Here is a 25614-nt window from a genome sequence, read left to right as displayed (position 1 = left end):
CCCACTGCTGGCTGCCCCAGATGACACTTGTGGGGAGAGGAGGCCTGAGGGAGCTGTCCTGTCACAGCAGAGCCAGTGGAGGGAGCTCTGCTTCACAGCTCTCACGGAGGTAGTTTGGATACTATGAGCTCATCTGCAGAGCTGAAAGCAATCGCTCTGTAAATCAAAAATTCAGTGTGTAGAAATCCTTTCACTATGTGTCTGTTTTGTTTTTAAAGCTTCACAGCCACCGAGTGCTAATCAGCTTGAAGCATGCTATGAGTCTTTCAGAACATTATTGAGGTAAATAAACATCTCATGTGGGAGAAAGAGACACAATGTTTCCTTAAGAATTAAAAATTCCAGCACTCTCCATGTGGAGCAGAATGAGGTGGCCAAATGGACCATACTACCTCAAGCTACAGGTGGGGAATAACACTTCTCCTATGTGTAAAAACAAAAACCTAGTACATCATGGAGAAAGTACTTGCCAATTAAAAAAGCTAGCCTTTTCCCTGCTTTGCTGGCTTCATAGTTGCAGGGAATTTTAGTGTGTGAAAGCAATTTTCCATTGACAGCTTCAGATGGCTTTGTGTGTGTACCAGGTCTGTGACAAGCAGTGCTTTTTTCAGGGGGTCCTCAAGAGTGTTGGCACCTCTTCTGTTGTTGTTAAAAAGTGTGGCACTTACTGTAACAACCTCATGGGGAGAACCAGCACCTATTTTTCTAGGGGAAAAAGCACTGGTGATAAGAGCATGAAAGGAACAACTAAATCATGAAGAAGTTGAATGATTAAAATATGGAATTAATGTGTACACTTATGCATCAAGCTGTTAGGCCACTGAAGGAAGGTTGTTAGTCTGTTAATTTATAAAATAACTGTAGCTGCTTACTGTTTCCTCCACTTAATGGCTACTTCCCAAAGGTGCCCTCTCGTGGCTGATCTAGATCTGACTGGGATTGCAAAGCAGTATGCCCAATTAGACCTGCCAGCTTTGGCCTTGGGGTGTCTGTTGCTGATTCCACAACCTGAGAAAAGAGCTCAGCAGATTCAGGTGAGTGAAAACAGACACAATCAGTTGGTGAAGCCCCCGAGTTAAAATTCTACAGTATCAATCTAGACTAAAGATGGATTGGGGGACCTGTGGCCCTCCATAAGTTTAGACTACAACTCCTGTCATCCTTGGCACCTGGCCAGGCTAGCTGGGGCTGATGGGATCATGCGAGTGAGGGCCCAGCACACGTACACCCAGGAATTCCTACCACAGGCCTTATGTGTTCCACTTCAAGCGTTTATACAATCCTTCGTGCTTTTTTAAAAAAATCACCTGTCAGGGGTTCAGGAGCAGAGGCGAGGGCAAGGGAGGAAACAGAGAGCGAGGGGGAGGAGTCCGAAGGAAAGATGAGCGATGACGACGACCCGAGATCTCCGAGTCTTTCCAGTGAATCGGAAGATTCACAGAAAGGAGCGCCAGTGGCCAGAGCGAGGGGGGAGATCAAGGGGACACCCCAGGAAAAAGGGACAAAAGGGGGTTCAGAGAGCAGCAGTTGGAAATCGGGACCAACGTCCCCAACAGAGCGCAGTGGGGAGGAAGGGCGCCAGGTATCGGGATCCGGCGGCTCGCCGCAGGGGGGAGGGCATGAGTCAGGAGTGGCCACACCCCCATCGGGGAGCGAAGGAACGGTCAAACGGAAAGTGGGAGGTTGGGCGCGCGCGCCAAGTTCAAATGCACAGGAAGGCGGCAGAGTAAGCAGCCCGGAAAGGGAGCCAGGTCCTAAAGCCCGCCGCAAGGAGACAGAAGGGTCCGGGGGGTCAGCGTCAGAAGAGTCCAGGAAGGAAGAGACCACGGGGGGCAGAGGGACCCAGAGAAGGAGGGGAAGGCGGAAAAGGTGGAGTAAGGCGAGGTTATTAAGTTGGTGTACAGGAGGCGGGGACTCAGGCGGAGCTTCGCCGGTCTAGCTGATAAGACGTAGGGCTGCCTGCGGCAGTTTGAAATTGGAAACTGTAACTCAATAAAGACTTTTATAAAGTGAACGCTGGCTAGCGTGATCCTCTGTGAGCTAGGATCTGGAAGCAGCCCTGACATCACCAGTAGCTCTGGGTTGGGAGGTCGCATCCACCCTGAGTAGATTTTGTATTTACAGTGGTACTTCCGGTTGCACACAGGATCCGTTCCAGAGCTCCAGTCGATCCCAAGGTGTGCGTATCCGGAGGTGCCGCTTCTGCGCATAGCACGGTTTAGCACTTCTGACATGTGCGCATGGCAAAATCCGGAAAAATACTTCCGGGTTTGCCACATATGTATCCCAAAGGATACATAACTGGAGGTGAACCTAAGTAGAGGAGGTACCACTGTATTTGTGTTCTGTACACAAATGAAACACTTACTCTTCTGTTTTCTTTGACTTTGGCCTACTTCTGTTAAAAAAAAAGTTGCACTCCTTTCTTCCTCTAGTTTTATTTTGTGCCTATCAATTTAGGATAGCACTCTTGTGACGAAGATGATGTCACAAATCATAGAATCTTGGAAGGGACTCCAAGGGTCATCTAGTCCAGCCCTGCAATGCAGGCATCTCAGCTCAAGCATCCCTGACAGATGGCCACCCCACCTCCAGGGAAGGAGAGGCACAGCCTCCTGAGGGGGAGACTGTTCCACTGTCAAAACAACTTTTACTGTCAGAAAGTTTTTCCAAATGTTTAGTCAGAATCTCTTTTAATGTAACTTGAAGCCACTGGTTTGAGTCCTGCCTCCCAAAGCTGGAGGGGGAAAAACACATGTTCCCTCTTCCATGTGACAGCCCTTCAGATATTTGAAGATGGCTATCATATCTCCTCTCAGTCTCCTCTTTTCCAGGCTAAACATACTCAGCTCCTTCAACTGTTCCTCATAAGGCTTGGTTTCCACACCCTTGATCATCTTGGTTGTCCTCTGTTCTCCTCTGTACATGTTCCAGCTTGTCAACATCCTACTTAAATTGTGGTGCCCAGAACTGGACACAGGATTCCAGGTGTGGTCTGACAAAAGCAGAATATAGTGGGACTATTACTTCCCTTGATCTGGACACTGTACTTCTGTTGATGCAGCCTAGAATGTTAGCTTTTTTTCCTGCTGCATCACACTGTTGACTCACCTTAAGCTTGTGGTCCACAGACCCCTAGATCCTCTTCACATGTACTGCTAGTAAACCGGGTGTCTCCCATCTTATATTTATGCATCTGTTTTTTTCTGCCTAAGTCCAGAGCCTTTTATTTGTCCCTATTGAATTTCATTTTGTTAGCTTGTGCCCAGTTCTTCAATTGGTTACGGTCATTTTGAATTCTGATTCTGTCTTCTGCAGCATTAGCTTCTCCTCCCAGTTTGGTGTCACCTGCGAATTTGATGAGCATCTTAATTCCTTCGTCCATATCATTTATAAAGACATTGAACAACAATGGGCCCAGGACAGAACCCTGCAGCACCCCACTTGTAACATTTTTCCAGGATGATGAGGAACCATTAATGGGTTCTCTTTGGGTTTGGTTAGTCAACCAGCTACAAATCCACCTAACAGTTACCTCGTTCAACCCCCATTTTACCAGCTTCCTCACAAGAGTATCATAGGGGACTTTGTCAAAAGCCTTACTGAAATTAAGATGCACTATGTCTACAGCATTTCCCTGATCCACCAAGTTTGTGATAGCATTTTTAAAAAATGCCTCTTCTGCATGAAAGCTTCTACTGCAAAGAATGTCGACTTTAAGACCCTGCAAAACTTTTTGCTGCAATATTCAGTACAGCTCCTATATAGAATTTCATAGTTTGTGAAGCTATTATCCTTTGCAACCTCTTTGAACAAAAGTGCTGTAAGAATCAAGAATATTTCTGTAATGCTTGTTTGTTCTCAGATGCTTTAAAAGATTTGATCTTGTTTTTCCCCACCAGGGCTTCCTATCCTTATGTCAGCTTGGGACTGTGTTACTGCAAGTAGAGGAGCACATGAACCAGGGTATAGTAGCTGGCTTTGCCATACAGGTACCCCAATTTCAGCCCTTTGGGACAAAATAGACAAAGACACAGTTGATTCTTTCTCGTAAGCTGTGGACCTAACCAGAATAACTCTTCTACTGCTTTGCAGATTAGATGTCTGATTTTAGACTACATCATAAATGAGAAGTGTGAAGAGTTTCTAACCTCAGAATACATTCCATTCTTGAAGTTGCAGGAGATTCACCCTGGGAAACTTAAAAGCTTGGTAGAAAAACTTGTAGAAAAGAATAGGTAAGTGAGTGCAGAATTCTCAAGTTTCATTTTTCTTTGTGCTAGGAGGGCCTAATCCTACTCTTCTCCACAACTGTGCCAAAGGATGTTCCCAAGCCTTTGCTTATACATGGAAGGGAGAGGTCTTGTTCATTTACAGTACCAGTGAGCCACGTGTGCATCCAATGTAAACAAGACACTGTAGCTCCTTTGTTGCTTCCTGGGCAAAGCAAGGGAGCAGCAGGCACACAGTGGAGGAGGAGGAAGCTGGTGGGCAGCTTGAGCACTCTTTCTCCCGAGGCAGATGATGGTGTGGAGAAGGCCAGGAGTGAAAATAAGCATCAGGGAGCAGAGAGTGTATGCAATGCAGGAGGAGAGCAGGTGGAGAAGGAGCCAGCAATGGCAGAGACAGCAGTGGGTGGATCCACCGCCCCTCCAGAGGTCCAGATCCGCTGCCCCACCCCCCTGGCATGCTATGCTTCATGCAGTGGTTTGCCATGTGTGACATATGCAACAAACGCTGCATTGGATTGTTGTCTAAATGAATACATACCTCTTCCCGCACTCCCACTGCAAAAAAACCCCTACAGGTATTGTGATTTTAGAAAACACTTGCCTCTCTTCTCTCAGTATGCACTTTTTCTTTTTTGCATAGTTCAAAAATATTGATTTGTTTTCTGCTAATGTTTTATGCAGGATGGATGATGCAGCAGCCCTAATAAAAGGGTATCTTAAAACATCTAGAACTCCTCTTCCAGAGGACAGGACATCTTCAGATGTTGTGAAGGTAATAAAACTTTTGTTAAAAAAAAGTCAACCCACCATTAGTTCTCCTGAAACGCTTTCTATCTATTGAGTTTTAAATTTGTATCCTGACCTTTGTTTCAAAGGAGCCAAGAGCATCAACCAAAATGATTGAACAAAGTCTGAGAGCATCTTAGCTGAAACATGTTAGGCCATATTTTGTGTGCATCTGCAGGAAACAAAACTGCCAGTCTGAAAATTAAGATTCAGTAACTAATGAATTCTCAACATTTTTATTATTATATCTATTTATAGCCTGCATTTTCTCCAGACCTGGCACATAAGGTGGTTTACACAAATTAAAAGAACACAGATAAAAATGCAAAAAGCTAAAAATAGTTAAAAAGCAATTAAACAAATGTCTTTTATAAGCTTTATCTTTTTGTATTTTATCTGTGTTGTTTTATGTAAGCTGCCTAACAGATGCAAATGTCTAATAGACATAGAATAACATACATACTTAGTACACATTCTGTTTCTTATAGAAAACTGAGTGGCTGGTAATTTCTTTTTCTTCCTTCAGATGTACTTCAACGAGCTGGTGTAGAAGTCTTGTGATTCATATATATGCAGAAAGCCGTTTATGAGGTCTCATTATCCTGTATAGCTATGCTTTTTGTATTTTACTTGGCTCTGTATTTAATTTGCACCAAAAATTCACTAAAAATAACTGTTACAAATCTTGTTTGAGATTTCTCTGCTTATGAAGAGAGAAACTTTGCCTAAAATCAAGGCAGCCCTAAGTTTCAGGGAATTACTGCATCCTTGTTGCACTTTGAAATTATTTGCAAATCCTATGATACTTTGATATCAAGACTGTTTTTAAACTGCTTTTATTCCAGTGCAGATAAATCTGACATTAAGCCCCAACATGGCAACCACAGTGTTTTGTCACGAGCCTGACACAAGCTAAGGGGTATTTCACCCACCCAAGTAATTCCACTGTCCTTTCAAGATGGCAGTCAACTTCCCCCCAAGCCCCACCCCCCGGCCACTGCTCCACAGGCCACCAGACATCTCTGCAGCAGCAGCAGCAGCAGCAGCAGCAGTTCCAAGCTTCAGGCTGTTGTTTGGTGCAGCAAGAGTGCACAAGGCCTTGCGCTGGATGGAATTACAATATGGACTTGTACTTTTTCAGGTTTTGTGAGGCTTCTCCCTTAGCTATTGAAAAAATATAGTTGCCTCTCTTTTCTCCTGGTTTTCAATCCATTGGCTTGAGGAACCACTGAAATACAGTGGTACCTCGGGTTACTTATGCTTCAGGTTACATCTGCTTCAGGTTACAGACTCCGCTAACCCAGAAATAGTACCTCAGGTTAAGAACTTTGCTTCAGGATGAGAACAGAAATCGTGCGGTGGCAGCACGGCAGCAGCAGGAGGCCCCATTAGCTAAAGTGGTATCTCAGGTTAAGAACAGTTTCAGATTAAGAACGGACCTCCAGAACAAATTAAGTACGTAACCAGAGGTACCACTGTACACTCAGTAGGATTTAATTTTCTGTCTAATATGTGAGACTTGGTTATTGCCTGCACATGAGGGTAGATTTGCAGTGGATTTAAGAGCCCCTCCACCTTGCTTGGAAAAAGCCTTGCACTTCAAGGATGGTAAGCAAACGAGATGGGCTCTCCACTGCTACAAGACACTATGACATATGTGGTCAGGCCTCAGATTTTCAGCTCTTCTAAGGTCCCCTTGCTTGGCCAGATCAGCTTGGAAACTTTCAGGCTCAGGTGACGTTTATCCCAATATTGCTTTCTACCTGTCATGTACATTCGTCCCCCAGTATCATGGTTTCTTCAACTAGGATAGAGAGCCACATACGTTATTCTCAGCAAAGGAATCCCAGCCCAAAACAGCCCCAACCTCAAGGAAGAAGACAGAAACAGAAAGCTTAAGTGTGACCAATTCTTATGTTCTTATATTGCTGGACAATGAGCCCATTTGGATGGGGTGAGAGAGGTCACTTCCAACATCTCTCTGTTCCACACTGAATAAATTTATGTTGCAATTTCTATGTTATTTAACATAATTCTTTCACTTTCGGAGGGAGACTCACGGCCAAGAATAGACTCCAAAATGGCCACATGGCTGAGGTTTTGCCCCCCCCCCCCCGGTGCAATTCAGCATCTGGAAGATTCGAGAAATTCGTAACACGACTAGCTCCCTTTCTGGTGCATTCATCCACTGAGTGTAAAAGAAGAGAGGATGGAGACCTCTTTCAAGTTAATGTCATGAGTCCTGCTTCTAGCAGCAATCAGACATGGAGCTGCAGTGACGTCAGAGGAGAAGCTGGTTCAGGGCTCAGAGCTGCTGCTGGATGTAGGGTGACCCCCCCCCACCTGAGCTGTTGGACAGGAGCCTCCCAGACTACCAGGGTCTATAAGGACCAGAGCCCCTCCCGCCACCCATGACCAGTCTGGCATTGCCAGGGCTTTTTCAGAAGGGAGGCTGCAGTGTGCCTGCCTTCAGGCCAGAGGTTGGCTGCCCTTCAAGGTTGAAGGCTCTCAGAGCAGGGGAGCCTGGTGCCAGAGGCATCCAAGGTGTCTGTCTGCCTGCCTTTCTGCTCCCAACCTTTGCTGCAGCAAGCTGCTCCCTCAGTGCTCCCTTCAGCCCAGCAACCTTTGACCAGACGTGCCTCTTTTTCTGTGGGATCCCAGTCTCGGATCAGAACATGACAAAAACTGTATTTCAGATGTATTTCAAGTTAGACAATAAAACTGTATTGAAGGGAGGGGGGGTTAAACAGACATTTGTACACTTTTGTTACAAAACTGTAGAGCTACAATTTGTTGTAAAATCACTTTTTGGTCGGCAAACATTGCAAAATCTTTGTGTGCAATTACTGTGTATTTACAGGCTTCCTGTTAGTGATTTTCAATTATTATTATTATTATTATTTAGACAATAACATCACACACTCAACATAGGACATGGCTTAAGATAAATATATTAGTAAATAAATATTCTGAGAACATCTTTCCATAAATGAAATGTGCTGCTATACATATACAGAATGTACACAAGTTGTTTCATAGCCTTAGAAACATTAAAAATAGTAATGGAGAAAGAGCCCTTTAACCATATTACAAATCTTTACAGTACATTTTATACAAAACTGTTTTAAGTGCTACAGAAGTTTCATTTTCTTAAAAAAGTTTTTTTTAAAAAAATAGTGCCTCATGAGCCCATCAAATTGGCAACAATTAATTAAATAGGAAGGCATTTTGGATTAAAAACATCTATTGTACTGACCATTACAAAACCTTTGTCATGAAGCTCTAGGACGAGGAAATGAAGACACACAGCAGCCAGAAACTGGAAGCACCCTTGTTACTGGGGGTGAGGAGCAAGCGAGGAGAGAGACTTTCTAACCCAGCTCTTCAGGTCCAACTGCAAAGTGTCCAAGGCACGCAAACTCCACAGAGGAGCCTGTTCCTGCCTTCTGATCCTGAGACTGAGCTCAGGGCTGGGAAACCTGCTGTTGGGATTACACCCTCTCCTCGTCCCTGACCTCTGGCTGTCCTGGCTGGGGATGATGGAAGAAGCAGGAGACCCAACAACATCAGCAGGAGGCCACAAGCCCCCCATAACCAGGGTGCTTACCTGTTGCCACTTTCTGAGTGGTTCCCCGCATTGTCACACTCAGGTGGGATCTTCACCTGTGCAGAAAGCATTTGGGAAGGGTTTAGAAGAGCTTGCAGCCCCTGCTCTCAAGCAGGGAAGCTCCATGGCCACTGCACACCTCCGGCCTCTCCTGCCATTCCTTGGAGCAAGCCGCAGCCCCGATATAAGAGCCTGGCCTTCATTCAACAGGGAAGGAAAGTGGGTACAGAGGTGCATAGATGGCCACTCCAAAGAGTTCTGGTTCCTCCCGGAATGAAACTTGGCTGGTTCTGTGGCCTAGTCTCAGGGGTGAGTTCAGAGAGGGTGTGTCCTGTGAAGGGCACATCATATCTGTAGGCAGGCATCCTGAGAGGAGATGATGCCCCTGTCACGCAAGTCAGGCGATGAGGCCCTTAGGGAGAGGCTCCACAGACACTAGTTATTGCCATCAACCAGTACCCAAGTGAAGGCTATAAAGAGAAGGTCGGATTCTGGAGTGAGTCCTGAAGATTGATCTAAAATGAGGATCAACATAGAATGTTCCAGAAAGGAAAAGGCCACTCCCGATAAACACCAAGGCAAGACATCAGACCAACTAATCATTGCTCAAGTGGGGCAGGCAAGCTCACTGGACTTTGTAGCATGCCTTTTGTCCGACGAGGGTTAGCTTTCAGTTACCTAAAGTTGCCAATGTAGACTTCCCCCACAGAAAAGCAAATCTCAATTACCGGCAGAACATGAGAGACTTAATCTCATGGTCATGTTAGAGGCCCACATTAGGCAAAACATTCTCGCATTGCAGGAGGTTGGACTAGATGAAGAGCAAAAAGTAATCAACTCCCAGGCCCTGGAGGATCTGAAATTGGCCTGAATACCCCAGGAGTGTTTTCAAGTTTGTCTCTGAAATGCAAATAAGTGTACTGACCATCAAGGTGGTCCAAACAAGCCTGGAAGGGCTTAAACATGCTCAGGTTGGACACTGAGCAGAAAAGATCTGTTCGTTGTCTGGTGCTTTGAGCCTTAATTCTGTGTATCCTTCATAGCTTGGGAGCTGAAACACTGCTAGAAGACAGATGCCAGATTATCAGACCTCATGGACAAGATTCTAAGAAAGTGCTAGTGGCAGAAATCAGTGCAAGACAGAAAAGTGGGTAACAGCCACTGAACCTGTTTAAGGGTAGTAGAAGGCACTCAAAATGGATCTACCCAATGACTGCTAAGGATCAGAGGCAGTGCCTGAGCATTGCTAGCAAACAAAGGGAAGTGTGAAAAATGGAGGCTAGAGTTTGGCATCAGATGCTGACACCCAGCACATCATTAGCATGCAGACTGTTAAAACTTCTGGTACTAAACTGCCGGCTGGGTAGTGTGTTATGGTTCTGGACAGTTAAGAGTTAACACTCCAGGAGCGTTCTTATCAACTGGGTGCATTGCCCACATGACCCAGGCATTTTCCTTTGATCTGTGCTCTGTGGGGCTGAGCTCTCTCTGGAGAGCAGTCTGTCTGAGAATGTGAGCAAGGTAGTTTCGTTTTTGTTAGAGGCAGAAGCTGCAAGCATGCAGCTAGATTCTGCAGGTTTTTCTTTTCTGTTTGTTATGCTTCTAAATAGTGTTAGAATAGAAGCACTGGTGTCGAGCTCAGTTATCGAAGACACCATGTCGACACAGACAAGCCATTTTACACTGCGAATGAACTCTGCTATTATCCGGCAACTGAGGAGAGTGGCAGCGCACGAGTGGAAGTGTGTGGGTGCCAATGGAGTTTGTCGTAGTGGCAATAAATCAAATTTATTGCAGGGCCGTTGCAGCAGGCTCAGTGGGTCAAAGAATTAACGACCCACAAACTTTAACATAGTGAAATGAATTCACCCCTCTTCTCCCATCTCACAGATATTAATCATTCAGAAATGACCCAGGTACCAAGACTGCAGAATTCATTTAAGTTCTAGAGCAGGGACCAGATCTTCTGCTGTTTGCAGAAGTCCACAAGATTATCTACACAGGTGTGCTGGGTTCCAAGGCCCAGGCTAGATCATTCCCACAAACCAGTAATGTTTGCTAGAAACTGCCCTTATGCAAGATGCATCTGTATGGTTCCTGGTATGCATTGAGATGCCATCTATAAAGGTACAAGATCCAGACAATGTCCTTTGTGTTAAAGCATCTATGCATGTGCTGTGTGTCCAGGCACCCAGGGGGTTAGTATACCAAGACCACAAGCAACCTGTAGTGGGAATAAATCTGTATCTCTGCCTGGTATGAAGACTTGGATGAAATGCCAGGACTCCATTATCATCCATTCAGAGAGACAAGAAGGTGCGAAGGTGCCTGCATTTAAACCGCATGCCTCAAGTACAAAGAGGAAACCAGAGTGCCCCAGGTAACAAGATTGTGCTGAGGATGCTCGTTACTGAGGATTGATCAGAGTGTGAGGCTGGCTGCACTGCACACGTGTTTCAGCACCAAGCTGAGGAGGGTGAACTGTGGAGTCATTGTGGATATGGAAGTCTCAGTCATCACTGGAAATGATGACACACTGGCTCTAGGCTGCCCAAAGCACAAGTTGTGAATGGAAGTGTCTGAGCATCCAAAAAAACCAGATTGCTGGGCCGACTGAGGAATGCAAAAACAGAGGTTGGAACCGATCATTGTGCAGTTTTGGGGATATGACAGTTCTTGCTATCAAGATAGAAACTGAGGTACTCAAAAAGGAAAGTTTCCAAATTCAGTTCCTTCTCTCCTTTCTCGCTTTGGATGACACACACATATTCAGTGACAGGAAATAAAGTGAAATGAAATATATTTTGAGGATAAATATTTGTAAAGAGAGAGAGGGAGGGAGGGGGAAAGTCTTGCTTGAAAAGAAACTGAGGAGAAAGTGGAGCCCCCTGACTTGAGGAAGTCAGCTGGCACAGGGGTCCCCCCACTCTGGAACAGGGCTGCAAGCTCTTCTACGCTCCAGAACCTTCTGGAATGCTGCTGTGTGGTTGCAGATCCTGCCTACGTCACAGCACAGAGATCATAAGAGCATGAGGCGAGGAGGCCCTCACCTTGGCTTTGATCTCATGCAGAAATCAAAACAGAACCCATTTTCCTTCCCTGTGCTCCCCTTGCACACACAAACACGCGGCTGAGAGGGACTGCAGCTCACCAGGGAACTTCACTTGGTGAACGTGTACAATGCTGTTAATAATTATTGATGGGTAAAACACTAGGGTCTGTTCGTTTAACCTAGAACAGGTTAAGAGCTCTTTGAAATTTATACTATTCAAGCTTTCCTTTTATTTTCATGAGCTGGGCACAAATGGAGATGTTAGGTACCTTTCTGAATCACACAGTGCCATTGGTTTTAGTAAATTAAACTGAGGCTGGGGCAGGGAGAGAGTTCTAGGCACATTCCATTAAGAAAACATTAAACACCCTCCTCCCACAATCCACATTTTGGACACAGTTTAGCAAAATGTCCATCACAGACATCACAGAGAAGATAGAAGCAGCCCGCATCCACAGACCCCAAACAGTGGCATTCCCTGAGGTCCTGCCCACGCAGACCAGGTGCCCTTTGGAATCATGCCTATGGGAGACAGAAGCCATTGTTTCCACAGGAAACGATTAACAATTGGAAGCAAGTGACAACATGCATCAACAGAAAAAGAGGGAGGAATCTCTGCCTGCCGGGGCATGAGCGCAGGCAGGCACAAGGCACAGGCCTCAGAGCAGTGGCAGCAACCATCTCTGCAGCAGCGGACACAAGGCAGGGCTTAGGTCCAGCCTTAACCAACACACCCCTCGGAAGAGCAGCACCAGGCTCCCGCATCATCCCCAAAAGCCCTTTCCTGTTTCAGAAGACCTCTGAGATTACTGCGGCAGGTGTGCTCCTTGGAAACATTCATTGGTCCCCCGACCCCTCATCTTCTGGGGGCAGGAGAAGCTATCCTGGAAGATGCTATGCTCCAGAACGCTCCTGACTGCTGCCCCCAACTCCTTGACTGGTGCTGGACTGGCTGTGAGGAGGAAGGGGCACTCCGCAGCCAGCCTGCTTTCCCTGCCCCCTCGCAGCCATCCTCATTGCTGCCACTCCTTTGGACTTCTTTTGCTTCAAGGTGCCGTTTGCTTTCTAAGGCAGGCCCAGATGATCTCTGCAGGCAGCGGGGCTGGATGGCCCTCTCTGGGCTCCTGCCCAGCTGCAGGAGGTGGCAGAAGTGGCACGGTGGCTTGTTACAAACACTTTGTGGCATAGAGGCTGCAGTGCACACTGTGGAAGGTGCCTTCTCCAGTTGACCACTTCAATGGGTGAGCAAAAGCTAAAGACAATTTTGAAGTCCAGCAGAGATCGCGAGGCACAAAGACAGGCTCCTGCTCTCATTAGTCACCAACCTGGCCTGGGCCTGGAGGATCACAGCCTGAAAAGACAAAGGAAGTGCCTCGAGTAGGCAGCCAGAGGGGAGGGCTTCCACAGCAACTACAAGCCGCTGAAATGTAGCAACCCACAGTTTAGTCAAATCTGCTTCCCTGGAAGCCCCACACCCTGTGCAGCAGCGTCCGTTCCTTCTTTCTGCTTGGGACCTTGCCATGGGTTGTGTGCTCCTGCATGCACAAAGGCAGGTGTCAAAGTGACACGCCACCCCACCCCACCGCCCCACAGCCAGCACACTCCCAGCAGGGCCAGGTAAGAGCCTGGCAGGCTGCTCTGCCCGACGTCCAGCAGGAACACATTTCAGAGTTCGCCATCCCTCATGAAGCATCTATGCAGATTAAAGAGCTGGTGTCCCACCTACAGCACCTTTCCTGCACACCTGCTGGAGCTGCTGACTTACCCACCATCTGGGTGCCTCCTGCTGCTGCTGCCGCCACCACAGCTGCCTCAGGACAGCTCAGGAGGGGGCTGGGAAAGAGCCCCAGGGCTTCTCCTTGCAGTAAGTCCCCCGGCTGATCCTGCAACAGCTCTCTGTGGGCCTCCCCTGGACCCAGGCAGAGTTGGTTTGCGGCTGCTGTTCCACGTGGCTCCTCCCAAGAGCGGCTGCTGCCTCCGTGGCAATCCGTGTGAGGCAGGGGCAGCTCACAGTCCCGGTCCTCGGGAATGATGGAGATGCGCTGACCCAGGTCACATCCCCCCACGTAGCAGCCTGGCAAGGCAGAGGAGTCCTCTGGGCACGGCGTGTACTGCACGTTGACAGCATAGTCCTCGGCGGCATAGCAGCCAGGCTGAGTCAGGCAGCTGTTGCTGGCCACCTGCTTCTCTTCATAGAAGCAACAGGGCACAGCTTCGCATGTCCCCCCCTCTGTCCTAATACTGTACAGATCTTGGCTTCTTCCTGCCTGCGGCTCTCGCCCAGAGCCACACCCTGCCCAAAGAGGCGGCCCAAGAAGCAGCATGCTGCACTCAGCTGCCCTGCCCAGCGACTCCCGGGGTGCAGGAGGGGCCTCAAAGCAGCAGGCGCAAGCTGGCTCCCGGAGTCCTCTGCAGGTCCGGCTGGCTCCCCCCGCCAGGCCCTCTAGCCCTCCCCCCTCGGGGATGGTGCCTGGAGGCTCCCGGTGCTCCAGCGAGGAGTTGCTGCTGTAGTTCATCTCCAGGCTGCAGTTGGAGAGCTGGTCCCCTGCAGAAGTGGCCAGCACAGGCAGGCAGTCGCCGTCCACCACGTTTGGAGCAGGGGGCCCCTCCAGAAGAACTACGGTCCCTCTGCTTGCCCCGCCCACCTCGCCCCCCCGACAGGGACTTTTGCTGCGGTAGATGTACGGGTCATAGTCACTGCTCAGGGAGCTGCGGAAGGTGGAGCAGCTCCCATAGACTCCCTGGTTGCTGACCTCGGTGCAGTCCACCACAGAGTCGCTGGAGGAGCAATGGCAGGGGCCCGAGCTGCTGCTGCCGCTGCTGCTGCTGCTATCGCTCCCAGGGCCGTCGGCCAGGTAGCCGCTGCAGACGGAGCGGTGGCCGTGGTAGCAGCTGAAACTGGAGGTGCTGCCGCTCTCCAGGCGGGAGGAAGGCGCAACGTGGACCACAGGGGCGAAGAGCCTGCCGCTGCCGCCCCCACCGCCCACAGGCTGGAAGGCACGCGAGGGGCCCTTGGCAGCGACGCCCAGGGGCAGCTGTCCGTTCTGCTCTGGGTAGCTAAGGCCTTGGAAATAGTAGTGCTGGAACATGGTCTCGTACTGGGAGAAGCAGGCTGGCTTGGAGAAGTGGTGGCTGCTGAACTTGGGCCTTCGGAAGGTGTGAATGGCCGGGTAGGCCCTGTGCTCCACCCCGCACTGGTGCGCGTTCAGAGCATGGTCCAAGTGGATGGGCTGGTAGCTCCGGAGGAAGGCCGGGGCCTCCCCGTGCCGGTCCACTGTCAGGACGGTAATAGGGTTCCCGTGGGGGTCCATGCTGGTTCGTGTGGGGTAAGTGGTGACCTGGCTGGCTCTGTGCACTCGGCCCGGGTAATGGACGGGCAGGATCATGCGCTGCTGGTGCTGACGGCTGCGCATCTGATTGGCAAGGTCGTCGCACACCTGGCCGGTGGCACCCTTCTTTTGCTCTGTGCAGAAAGATGAAAGACGAGTCAGAGAAGGCTCTTGCAGCAAGGCCACGGGGCACCTGCCCATCAGACGCCCCTACAGACCACCCAAAGAACTCCATCTTCAACAAAGATGTCCTACCATGCTGGGAGGTGCATTTCCCCTCCCGTTCCAGCTCTACTCCCAAGTATTTGTCCATTGAGCCTTCCATGGAGATGAGAGGAAGAGCCATCTCCCTTGGTGGGCAGGAGATGGCTCTTCCTCTCCCTCTTCCCCTGGGACACGTGCAGTGCTACAACTCACCAATGATGTTGTGGCGGCAATGCGGGCAGGTGTGGTGCTGCAAAAGCCACGGGTCCACACACTTCCTGTGGAACCGATGAGCGCAGGGAATGACACGCAGCTCCTGTGGAAGCAAACGGGAGCTGAAGGGGTGGAAGCAGCCATGGACGGGGCCTTTGTCTAGCTGGCTTTTGGCTCATTCAGAGCAGCTCAGAGATTGGGCTGGATGCGGCTTCTCAAACCAGGACGACCAGGCGCACATCCTGGCAAGCTCAGGTGACAGGGAGATGCTCAGCCAGGTGCCCCCTCAAAGGGCAGCAACTGGTATGAATAGGGCCCAAAGCCCCTTTTCCTTGCAGAACAAGCCCCCCCCCTCCACCTTGCAGCCAGGAAGACTCTTGTGTCGCAAGCAGATGCCAGAGGCTCTCTTGTCACAGCACACTCAAGACACCCACCAACAGCAACAGGGAGGCCAGCTGCCTTGCTAGAAGCTTCTGAAGAAAAGCAGCGCAGAAAGTGTTAACACCCTAGATCAGGGGTAGGCAAACTAAGGCCCGGGGGCTGGATCCGGCCCAATCGCCTGCTCAATCTGGCTCACGTACGGTCCGGGAATCAGCATGTTTTTACATAAGTAGAACGTGTCCTTTTATTTTAAATGCATTCCTGGGTTATTTGTGGGGCCTGCCTGGTGTTTTCGCATGAGTAGAACGTGTGCTTTTTCTATGGCAAAGAAAGGCCACCTGCTCTCTTTCTCACCTCCCCATCCAGGTACTTCTCGAGGCAAATGGCGCAGTCAGAGGTGGAGCTGCTGCTCAGCGTGTCCAGGGCCCCGCAGCTGCCTTCGCTGGGCCCTTTCAGCTTAGACTTGAACTTCCGTGTCTCCATCTTCTCAAGGGCCTGCACAGCAAGCCTGTTCATGGAATTCTGCAACAGGAGAAAGACAAGGGCATTCCTGGGATGCAGAAGCGGGGCGCCCCACAGTGGCAGCCCCCGTTCACTCAACTCCTGCATGACATTCTCAGCGCCAGGGTCAGGCCCAGGGGTAAAGCAATGGCTGGGCATGGTAGGAATGGACTTATCTCCTCCTTTCCACCGGGCCACAGTATGGACTTCCTCCAGATGTTAACGGAATCACAGAATGGTACAGATGGAAGGCACCCCCCAAGGGCCATCGCAACTAATCTCACGCTGCTGAGCCCCAGCTCCGCTCAGCAGCAGCTCATATAGCCAACGACCAGAGACAATGGGGATCTGAGGCCAACATCGGGGGGGGGGGAGGCTGGAGCTGTTCCCCACCTCAAAGTAGTGAAATGCAGGACCTGTTGCCTGCAGAGAACCCATCCTGAAGCATGGAGGATCTGGGCAACACCCCTCCGGCACCGTGAGCCCCCACTGGTTGCATTTGCACTTGGGGCAAGCCTCCCTCCCTCCCCCCTCCCCATTTAGGTCAGTGCATTTAGCACTGACTGGCACTCACTGAGGATCCACATGCCATGAAGCTGTCCCTGCCAGCAACTCAGGCATGGCTGCCAATGGGACCCTCCAGGAAATGCAAGAGCAAGAGCAATCGACATTAGCACGTCAGGAAGGCTTTGAAATTACTACAAATGCATTTGCCAACAATGCCATAAACCTGCCTGTGCTAATTAAACCAACTCCCAAAACATAACCTAGGACATTTCCAAACTACATTGAGCAGCCAAACGAAAGCAGAGGTGATCCTTTGAGGCCGCCTTCAGTTCCCAAGCCAGAAGAGGAGCCACTTTTCTTTTCACCCAGAGACTATTTACCCCAGGGATCTTGACCAACCCTGCATGTTTCTACCCGCTCCCTCCAGAAGGTGCCTTTTCCTCTCTTCCCTTTTAAATCCCTCACCTTCTCCAGTTCTTTTTGTCTCCTTGCAGCCTGCTTCCCCACTGCAGGAGCCTCCATCAGGACCGGACTGGTGCTTCGGGCTTTGTTGAAATGGCTGCTGGTGGTCATGGCAAGGAGGAAGCCAAGACTCCTGCCTGGCCCATTAAATTGGCCAGCCCTGGGCACCCAGGAATCAGGGCAGACTCTAGGCCCACTTCACAAAGCCAGAGGCAGCAGTAGGGCAGGTCTGCCCAGAAGGCCCCTCACACCCCAAGGCCAGCGGAGGCCAAAGCATTTCTTGCCAGGAAGCTGCCTGCCGCCACCTTTCCAGAGCAGCCTCTCTTCTCCAGAGGAAGTGATTCGCCTTCCCAGCAATACACGGCTAGAGGCCCAGGCAGCTCTTACTTACCTGGCTCCGGCGCTGCTTCAGTTTGATCTTGACCAGAAGAACAAGGCACACGAGAGAGACCACCACGAAAAAGGCCAAGAAAATCCCCATGTCGAAGTATTCGGTAGGTTGCTTAGAAGAAAAATCAGGGAGAGGAGGAGGCAAGAGATGGACAAAGATCAGCAGGGTTAGCTTTTTTCCAGCTCAATGACATACGCCTTTTGGTTACATTCAAAGCAGGCAGAGATTTTTCAGCTGGCAGCAGCAGCTAACATGTTGAACTAAACTGGAACGGTTAAAGTTTGAGGTACGCCACACCCAAAAGACTCCAAAAGGAATCCTGAGGTTTCAGAGTTTGCTGAAAGCTTTCATAAGAAATTCTCCAGGGCTTGTGCATGCAAAGAACCTGTTTCCTATTCCTCTGACAAGTGTGTGTTTGCTGTTTGCAAAGATTTGTCCCTGGCTGGAAGTGAGCTGAATGCCAGGTGAAACCCCACCTCAGAGACCTGGTTCACAATCCTTGCCTCCAACGTGCCTTGGGCACAAAAGGTCCGGGTTCAATTCCTGACAACTTCAGGTAGCACTGGGAAAGATCTGTGGCTTGAAGAATCGCAGAGAAGCTCACTGCTCGGCAGCATCAATGATACTAAACTAGATAGACCAAGGGTCTGACTCTGCATAAAATAGTTCTCTGTGCTCTCACTCTGTGAAAGGGAATTCTACATCCCAAAGCCTGGTGCTAATTCAGTCCATTTCTCTTCTGTGATGCATCAAGAGTTGAAATCAGCACCCTTCCCCATTACTAAAATCTCTGAGCAAACATTTTCATGACTGAATCAAGCCAGCTTTAGAAGAGGACTTTCACATATGAAAGCCTCAACTTTTCATTGGGAAGTGATTTGCTCCTGTGAGATTAGTTGTCATGGAAAGGCACTTTCAAAGACCTCACCCCACCCCCAATACAAGGACTTTGCCCATTCACTCAAGTGCCTTTTTGAGCAACCATCACCCACCTGCCCACCAAGACCCAATCCCCCTGCCCGGCCTCCTACGAGCAATTGCTATGTCCAGCTCCACAAGCCTCTGTCTGGGCTGGCGACTCTTTCTTCCACTAGCTACTGGCTTCAGGGCATCCACTGATAACTGTGCCCTCTTCATTTGGAGGTGACAAGACTTCTTTCCCATGCAGCTGTTAACTGCAAGAGCCATTTCTATAGCATGCCACTAGAAAGCAATTGCTTGGATTTCATTAGGCTCTTCTGAAGGCAGGGGAGGGTTTGGCTGCTTTTAACTGTCTAGTACTAAGAGGTGAAAGTCCCTGAAGAATGTTTACTGAACCCAAACATGTTTCTGGAAGCGCAGGCCAGCCGGAAGTGATATCTGTATGCTCAGACTTCCCCTGGAGCGAGGCAGAGTGCCCCTGCGTCAGAATCTTACAGCTCAGCTTCGCCAAGAAATCCCTAAAAATGACCTTGACAAACTACACACTTTCAGCTCCACTTGCAAAAAAGAGGAAGTGAGAAAAGAGGCAGAATTCTCACTTAAGAAGACCAGTCCTCCCCCGATGCCATGAGGTCAGTCCAGTGGTGGGTCCTTGGGGACCCTGATCAGCCCCTGAGCCAAGAGGCGAGAGCCAAACAGCCAGAAAAGGGAGCAGGGAGAAAGAAAGATGGGGGAGGTGTTCTGGAGCATGTTGCAGTCTATTCAACTGGGGGGAGGGAATTATATTTTAATCTGAAGATTAATTTCCTAAACATTTCTATTATTTTTTGTTAACTTAAGGTTAAATACTAAGATCCCAGCTAGGCTTGCAGGGCTCTGCCCACCAGTTAGCAAGCTGCAATAAAGAAGGGGAGCAGCCCACAGAAAGCCCCTGACAGGGGCCTGCCGGGTCGCCTTACCGGTGGAGGCCGGTGCTGAATCCTGGCACGGGCAACCTTCTGCTTGTTGACAATGTTCATCAATTTGACAGCATCTGCTCCTTTCACATACACAATGGGCCTTTTCAGGGGGTCTTCCAAGCCCTGGTTCAACTAGAACAAAATGGCGAAAGGTTAAGCTACTCCCCGCAAATCAACCTTTTTCTGGCAAAGAAGCAGATTGCAGGCTCAGCAGGAAACACCAGTCCCCCACCAGCCGAGGACCAACAACTGTGCAAACAAATGCTGAGCACCTCCCCTTTCACAATACAAAGACACTTGATGCTGCATACCTGGTCAATTGCATCTGGGTTCTCAGATACGTCAAAGATGACAGCTGTGGCCCCTCTTTGAACTGCCCGCTTGGCCTACAGGAAGTGGAGAGGGAAAGATGGAGGGAGAGACAGAAAGAGAATCAACTTCAGCCCCGCTTGCCTTCCCAGCCTGTCAACAGCAGCTCAAGGAGAAGGAAAAGGCAGCTCCTTGCACTGGCCACACGAGGTCAGCCATGAGCTGGACAAGCCTCCACTTGATGCCCCAAAGCGCTTGGGCAGATCATCTCCAGTGGCAGGAACTGCCCCTCAAATCCCACGTCATCAGACACAAAGGCCACAAAGGCCGCTGCTCTTCAAAGGAAAACTCAACCCTCTGCAGTGTTGCATGAAGTCTTTCCCTTCCTCTCCAGCCTTTTGTGTAGTTTTGACCACACAAACTGTGCCCAACAACCTCATCCTTGTCCACCCCCTCCTGAAAGGGCACACTAGCCTAACCTACTTGGAGGGGGGGTGCAAAAAGGAGATCTCAAAGCACATCATTCTCAGAGCCACCCCGCCCCTGCCCATAAAACAACACCGCCCCCCCCATCTTCAACTCTTTGGGTCTGCTGCCAGAACAGTCCAGGGCAGTTATGCCAAGGCTGATGCCACCCCGACGATAGCTCCTCTGTTGAGTAAGAACGGAAGGATGACACACACACCCCCGACGCCTTTGCCCGGCTTGAGAGCCCCCACCCCAGAGCGAGAGATTTGGGTGGCTTGCCCAGGCGGGGAGGCTCCACTCCTGCATTCCAGTGTGCTCCGCGCTCCACAGCTTCGCTGCAACTTGGCCTGACCTTCCAGGTTTCCCTGGCAGGAGATCAAAGCAGAGAAGCCACAAACACACCACAGACTGCAGAGTCCTCCTCCCTCCCTCTTCCATTTCCTCCTCTGCTCTGCTCTCAGGCAAGCTTGGAAGCCACAGGAGCAGCAGCAGCAGCATGGAGCAGGCTGGAGCCTCAGCCCCCCTCCATGCAACTTGGCGCAGGAGGGATCTCCGCCAGCCCACCACCTGCTGGGGTGGGGGGGGGGGTGACGGGACTACACAGGTGGCTGCCTGCCTGCCTGCCCCACCGCAAGAAGGAAGAATAGGAAGAGGTGAAGGCCTTGCCCCTCCCCTCCCTGGCAGGGTAACTGAAGTGCAAAGAGGCCTTTGATAGCCCCCCCCAGCTGAATCACAGACTGAGATAGGCAAGTGGTGGTCCTTCACCTTCCATCCCTGGAGGGGGTCTGCTCTCCCCCTCTGCCTGAAGCCCAGGTCTCCCTGTGGATGGGCTAAAGGTTGAACCCCCCTTGAAAGAGGAGCTGGGTTGGCCAGCCTTCAAACAGAGGGGCTTGGCCTTTTGACACTTGGCTCAAAGTACCCCAAATAAGTGAGAGCAGAGGAGGGGGTGCTTGCGGCCCTCACACAGCCAGCTCCCCAGGGCTACTGACTCACGGTCAGGATTCCCTGTCTGCTTTTATACCAGGGGCAGCAGCAGTTCTTAGAACAGCATTTCCAGAGTTTTCCCATTGAAGGCAGCCTCAGCTCGCCTTAGATACCTGCCACCTGGTACAAGACATAGAGCCTTGGAAGGAATGCCACCCATTTCTGCCGCTGCTTCAGGCGAAGGAGATTCCTTGGCAACCTCCAGAGCAGCAGTGGGGGGGGGGGCAGCTTGGCAGGTTTTTGCTCCAGGTCCAAAAAAGGAAAGGGGGGCAGTTGCACCCTGGGCTGCCCGCCATGCGCACAGATGGGCTGGACAAAAGCGGTGCCCTCTCTTCAAAGGCAGAATCTGGTCCCCCAAATGCTGCCCGGACAAGAAGGAGGAGGAGGAGGAGGAGGAGAACAAGAGAGCCGGCAGTGATGAGTCTTGGGCGGCTCCTCCTCCTCCTCCTCAGCGCCAATTTCACTGGCAGCTTTGTGAGCAAGGCTCAGTGCCGACACCTGACCAAGGCTTCATCTTGAAAGCAGGATCAGGCCACCTTAAACAGCCATTGCTTCCTGGGAACTGCAGCTTGTTCAGGGTGCTGAGAGTTATTAGAACACCCCTAGTCCCCCTCTCAGAGCTACAACTCCCAGGGTTTTAATTTATTTTACTTAATTTATTTGTTTATTTATTAAATTTGTATTCCACCCTTCATCTGAAGATTCCAGGGCAGTACACAACCTAAACATGCAAAATGAGAAGACAAAATGCACACCAAAACAGCAAGAAGCAGCAGCCCTGGGAAGAGGGACCGTAGCTCTGTGAGGGGACTAAGGTGAATAGGGCTGTGTGTGAATCTGAACTTATTCTGTAGTTTATTACTATGGATCATGGCATAGGGAAGAAAAATGACATAACTCTAATATGACAGGAGACGCTCCACGAGGACCTCAGCACAAGTCTGATCTCAAAACATGTCCAGAAGGCATTCAGGAAACATCCTGAGCTCCTTCCACCTGGCATAAAGGTCAGCACATGTAAAATTACTTGCCATTGCAGTCTCTTCACCACCTGAATGGGGGCCATCAAGATAATGGCTAACACAACTTGAAGTCAGAGAGCAGACAAAAGATAACCAGTTCAGTCACAGCCCTCTAGGATGATTTTATTTCAAACACTAAATTTGGAAGGTGAGTGAGGTGAAGCTGGGCAGGAACTCTGGGGGAAAGACAACAGGACTATTGGAAATTGTATAAATTGCTCATCTCCACTGGGATGCCTTGACCAAGGTCAGCTGGCTCCCCCAGACCCACAGAGGACCTTCATTCAGTGATCCCAAGGAAGAACAGGGATCCTCTTCCTCCCTTTCCATTTCTTAACTTAGGAGCAGTGCGGGTTTTGCTGCCAAAACTGTCACGCTCATGTTCCTATAGACTTTTGAAAAAATTGAATAATCTTCCACTCTTCAGATCAAGGTGTGGGTACATTGTAGGATTTCCTGGCTGCTTAAACTGTAATTTTGCTGTCCGAAGCAGCTTATAGGCGTCTCCCCACTTACCTGCATTCAACTCGCAGGCACCAGGAAATAGTGAAATCAATCAATTTAAACTGCAAAAATGGCGTGAAAAGAGCAGCAAAACAGCTAGCAATCCCAGGAGCCTTTGCAACTGCGATCCCTCTGCCCCAGAGCCGTAGCTAGGAGATCTTGCGCCCCTGGCAGAACCGTACAGATTGTGCCCCCTAGCGACGGACAAATTAGCTCTTCTTTTCGCCTCTCCTCCCATTCGCCTCTTCACCCATTCAATTCCTCACGCACTTCACCTTGTAATGAATTTTTTCACAGAAAACCCAATATTTAATTTATTATTTCTTAATAAAAAGTTTCCGCAAAGAAAATGACATTTTGATGTGAGTTGAGAGGGTTTTTAAAATGTAATTCAGTTGTAAAACAATACAGATAGGTCTAAATGAAACATACAAACAATAACATACAAACTGATTTGTTCCACAATGATAATTTTACATTATAATACCATATTAAAAAAAATCTGGGAGAGGAGATCCCAGCAAACTTTAGGGGTGCCAAAATTATCAATCTCTTTTAAAAAGATGACAGAACGGATTGCAGAAACTATTGAGGCATTTCTTTATTGGCTGCGGCCAGCAAAATTATTGCAAGGATCTTAGCAAACTGTCTCCTAACAAGGCGACCCGCCCTGAATCCCAAAATGGTTTTAGATCTTCTAGGGGGACAGTGGACATGATTTTCACTGCTTGACAGCTTCATGAAAAATGCAGAGAGCAAAACCAACCCCTCTATATGGCATTTATTGACCTAAGGCCTTCAACACTGTAAATCGTAATGCCCTGTGGACTGTCCTGAAAATTGGCTGCCCAGATAAATTTGCGAACATCATTCGGCTCCTCCATGATAATATGACAGCAACAATCGCAGATAACAGGACTTCCGGGTTGGCGTGATCTGGAAATGGCGGATTCCCTCCGAGCTGCGGAGGGAATCTGCTCAGCTGAGGACGGGTCTTGCCGCGCCGGTGACGCGGGGACCCTTAAAAACCGCAGGCGCTGAAGCCTGTGGACTGAAGACTCGGTGGGCGCCTTAAGCGCCCCCCCCAACCCACGAAGAGCCTTTTTAAAGGCTGCGGAGAGGGTACGGAGGGTGGCGTGGCGCTGAGAGTCGATCGCTACCTCGGTTGAGCGAAGCCGCGAGCCATGACTGGAGAGCGCTGACTTCCTTCCTTGAAATTCGGACTGAAAAGAATAACCCGTGAGTAAGACGGAATTGGATTTTAAGAATATTATCCTGTGAATTTGAGACGACCGGGGGGTGTGCTAAAAGGAAGTCCGCACCCCCCCTTTTGCAGACGATCTAAAGCAACGACTTAAGAACTAAGCTGGAGAGCCTACCCTTTGTAGGGTGAGTTAAAAAAGATTTTAACTTCCAAGATTTGGCAAAAAGAAATTTTGAGCTGGAGAGTGGAGTTTTGGAAGCTTTCTTTCTGTTGTAAACAACCCCCCCTCCCGGGCCCGGGAGCGTCCTGTTTTTGAGCTTGTGGAAGAGGTGCGGAGTTTGACAGCTGTCAAAGCTGTCAAACGGACAGTTTAGAGTGGAAAAATTTGTTATTTAAGATCCCTCTGGACTAAAATGAGTTATAACTGATCTAAAATTGTTGGAAACAAAGTAATAACAATAAGTAAGAGGATTGTTGGAGAAAGATTACCAAGTAACCAGATTCCCTCTAGGGGGAACTCTGTGAAACTACAATGGCTGTGGATGGAAAGTTACTAGTGGAAATCGAAAGAATGTTTCATTTTGTGGGAATCTTACAAGAGCAGAGTCTAGCTATGAATAAACAACTTATGACCTTGACTTCTGGAACAAGCAGCTCTGCTGATTGTATTGAGGACCTGAATGAGAAAGAATCCACAGCTGAATTGGAAATGATATCAAAAGAAGTGGAAGAGACTAAACAAGAAAAAGAGGAAACAAAGTTGGAAAGCACCAACCAGAAGCTGACATCTGTGGAATATAAGCAAGGAGACTTTTGGATCATATCTACCACAAATCTGCGAAAGATGCAAAAGAAGAAGGAGGAGGCCCCGGGAGTTTATGGAATACAGGAACTTAAAATAAAGAAATATGATTGGGGCCTCCACTTTGACTCTGACTCTGAAGATGCAGGCCTTGTGGAAACTTTCCAGCAGCTGTTTTCAAATGCCCTTGTGGGAAGAGAATATGGTTGGATGGTGATAGAACTCTTTTGAGATTCGACGACCGACATAAAGGACTACCAACAAGACCGGCGGAGAGGGACTGAAAGAGACTTGAAAGCCTCGGACGTGAGGAACCCAGGCTAAGAATTGCCATTTTGGACATGTATTGGGGAAGGGACGAAAACCGGGGATGGGAGGGAGGGAAGAATAGAATTTTAAAAACACTCAAGATCTTTGGGTTTAGTTAATATGACCTTTATTTAAGACAAAATGGGAAATCGATGGAAGGGAATTTGAGTCCAACTTAGAAAAATTTATTTTTCTTTATGAAAGAGGTAATATTAAGATGGTTAAGAGGAGAAATACCAATTTGCTGACATAATTCTGGGAATTCGGATGCATGAAGGGGGGTGGGGGGAAGTCAGGGAACAAGGTTAGGAAAGTAAGATTTTCTGAAATTATACATGTTTTTGTCTTTTGTCTTTTTTGTAATGTGTAATTTGTCGTTATAAAAGGTGAAAAACCAATAAAAATTTGTTTAAAAAAACAACAACAATCGCAGATAACAATGGCTCCCAAAGTGAACCATTCACAGT

The 25614-nt window shown here is 49.1% G+C and overlaps 2 protein-coding genes and 1 long non-coding RNA gene across 7 annotated transcripts in view; 1 reads left to right on the top strand and 2 right to left on the bottom strand.

Moving 5' to 3' along the window:
• Positions 1 to 7034, top strand: part of KNTC1 (kinetochore associated 1) — an 81219-nt gene extending 74185 nt beyond the window's left edge. For 3 of the 4 annotated variants that reach the window (XM_081175324.1, XM_081175325.1, XM_081175327.1), the window contains 4 exons: positions 219 to 282; positions 905 to 1034; positions 3903 to 3992; positions 4284 to 4897. In XM_081175324.1, coding sequence (XP_081031450.1) covers positions 219 to 282; positions 905 to 1034; positions 3903 to 3992; positions 4284 to 4886 — 887 coding nt within the window. In that variant the 3' untranslated portion in view covers positions 4887 to 4897. The other variant, XM_081175326.1, reaches the window with a different exon arrangement.
• A 685-nt stretch (positions 7035 to 7719) lies between these two features.
• LOC308576204 overlaps positions 7720 to 25614 on the bottom strand; it is a 96975-nt gene continuing 79080 nt past the window's right edge. Inside the window, exon 2 of the long non-coding RNA XR_014003140.1 lies at positions 7720 to 9924. This is a non-coding gene — a long non-coding RNA (uncharacterized lncRNA). The remainder of the gene's footprint in view (positions 9925 to 25614) is intronic.
• The window catches only part of ZNRF3 (zinc and ring finger 3), an 80710-nt gene continuing 66412 nt past the window's right edge, over positions 11317 to 25614 (bottom strand). Inside the window, exons 3-9 of one of the 2 annotated variants that reach the window (XM_081175331.1) lie at positions 19857 to 19931; positions 19546 to 19677; positions 17666 to 17776; positions 16159 to 16326; positions 15424 to 15526; positions 13443 to 15140; positions 11317 to 13028 (exon numbers count right to left, since the gene is read on the bottom strand). In XM_081175331.1, the coding sequence (XP_081031457.1) occupies positions 12991 to 13028; positions 13443 to 15140; positions 15424 to 15526; positions 16159 to 16326; positions 17666 to 17776; positions 19546 to 19677; positions 19857 to 19931 (2325 nt within the window). In that variant the 3' untranslated portion in view covers positions 11317 to 12990. Of the gene's footprint in view, positions 15141 to 15423; positions 15527 to 16158; positions 16327 to 17665; positions 17777 to 19545; positions 19678 to 19856; positions 19932 to 25614 lie in introns of both variants that reach the window. The other variant, XM_081175330.1, reaches the window with a different exon arrangement.

Source organism: Podarcis bocagei, assembly GCF_964188305.1.
Source record: "Podarcis bocagei genome assembly, chromosome: 16".
Lineage (NCBI taxonomy): Eukaryota > Metazoa > Chordata > Lepidosauria > Squamata > Lacertidae > Podarcis > Podarcis bocagei.
The sequence above is the reverse complement of the archived record's forward strand: the minus strand, read 5'-3'. Positions and strand labels throughout refer to the sequence as shown.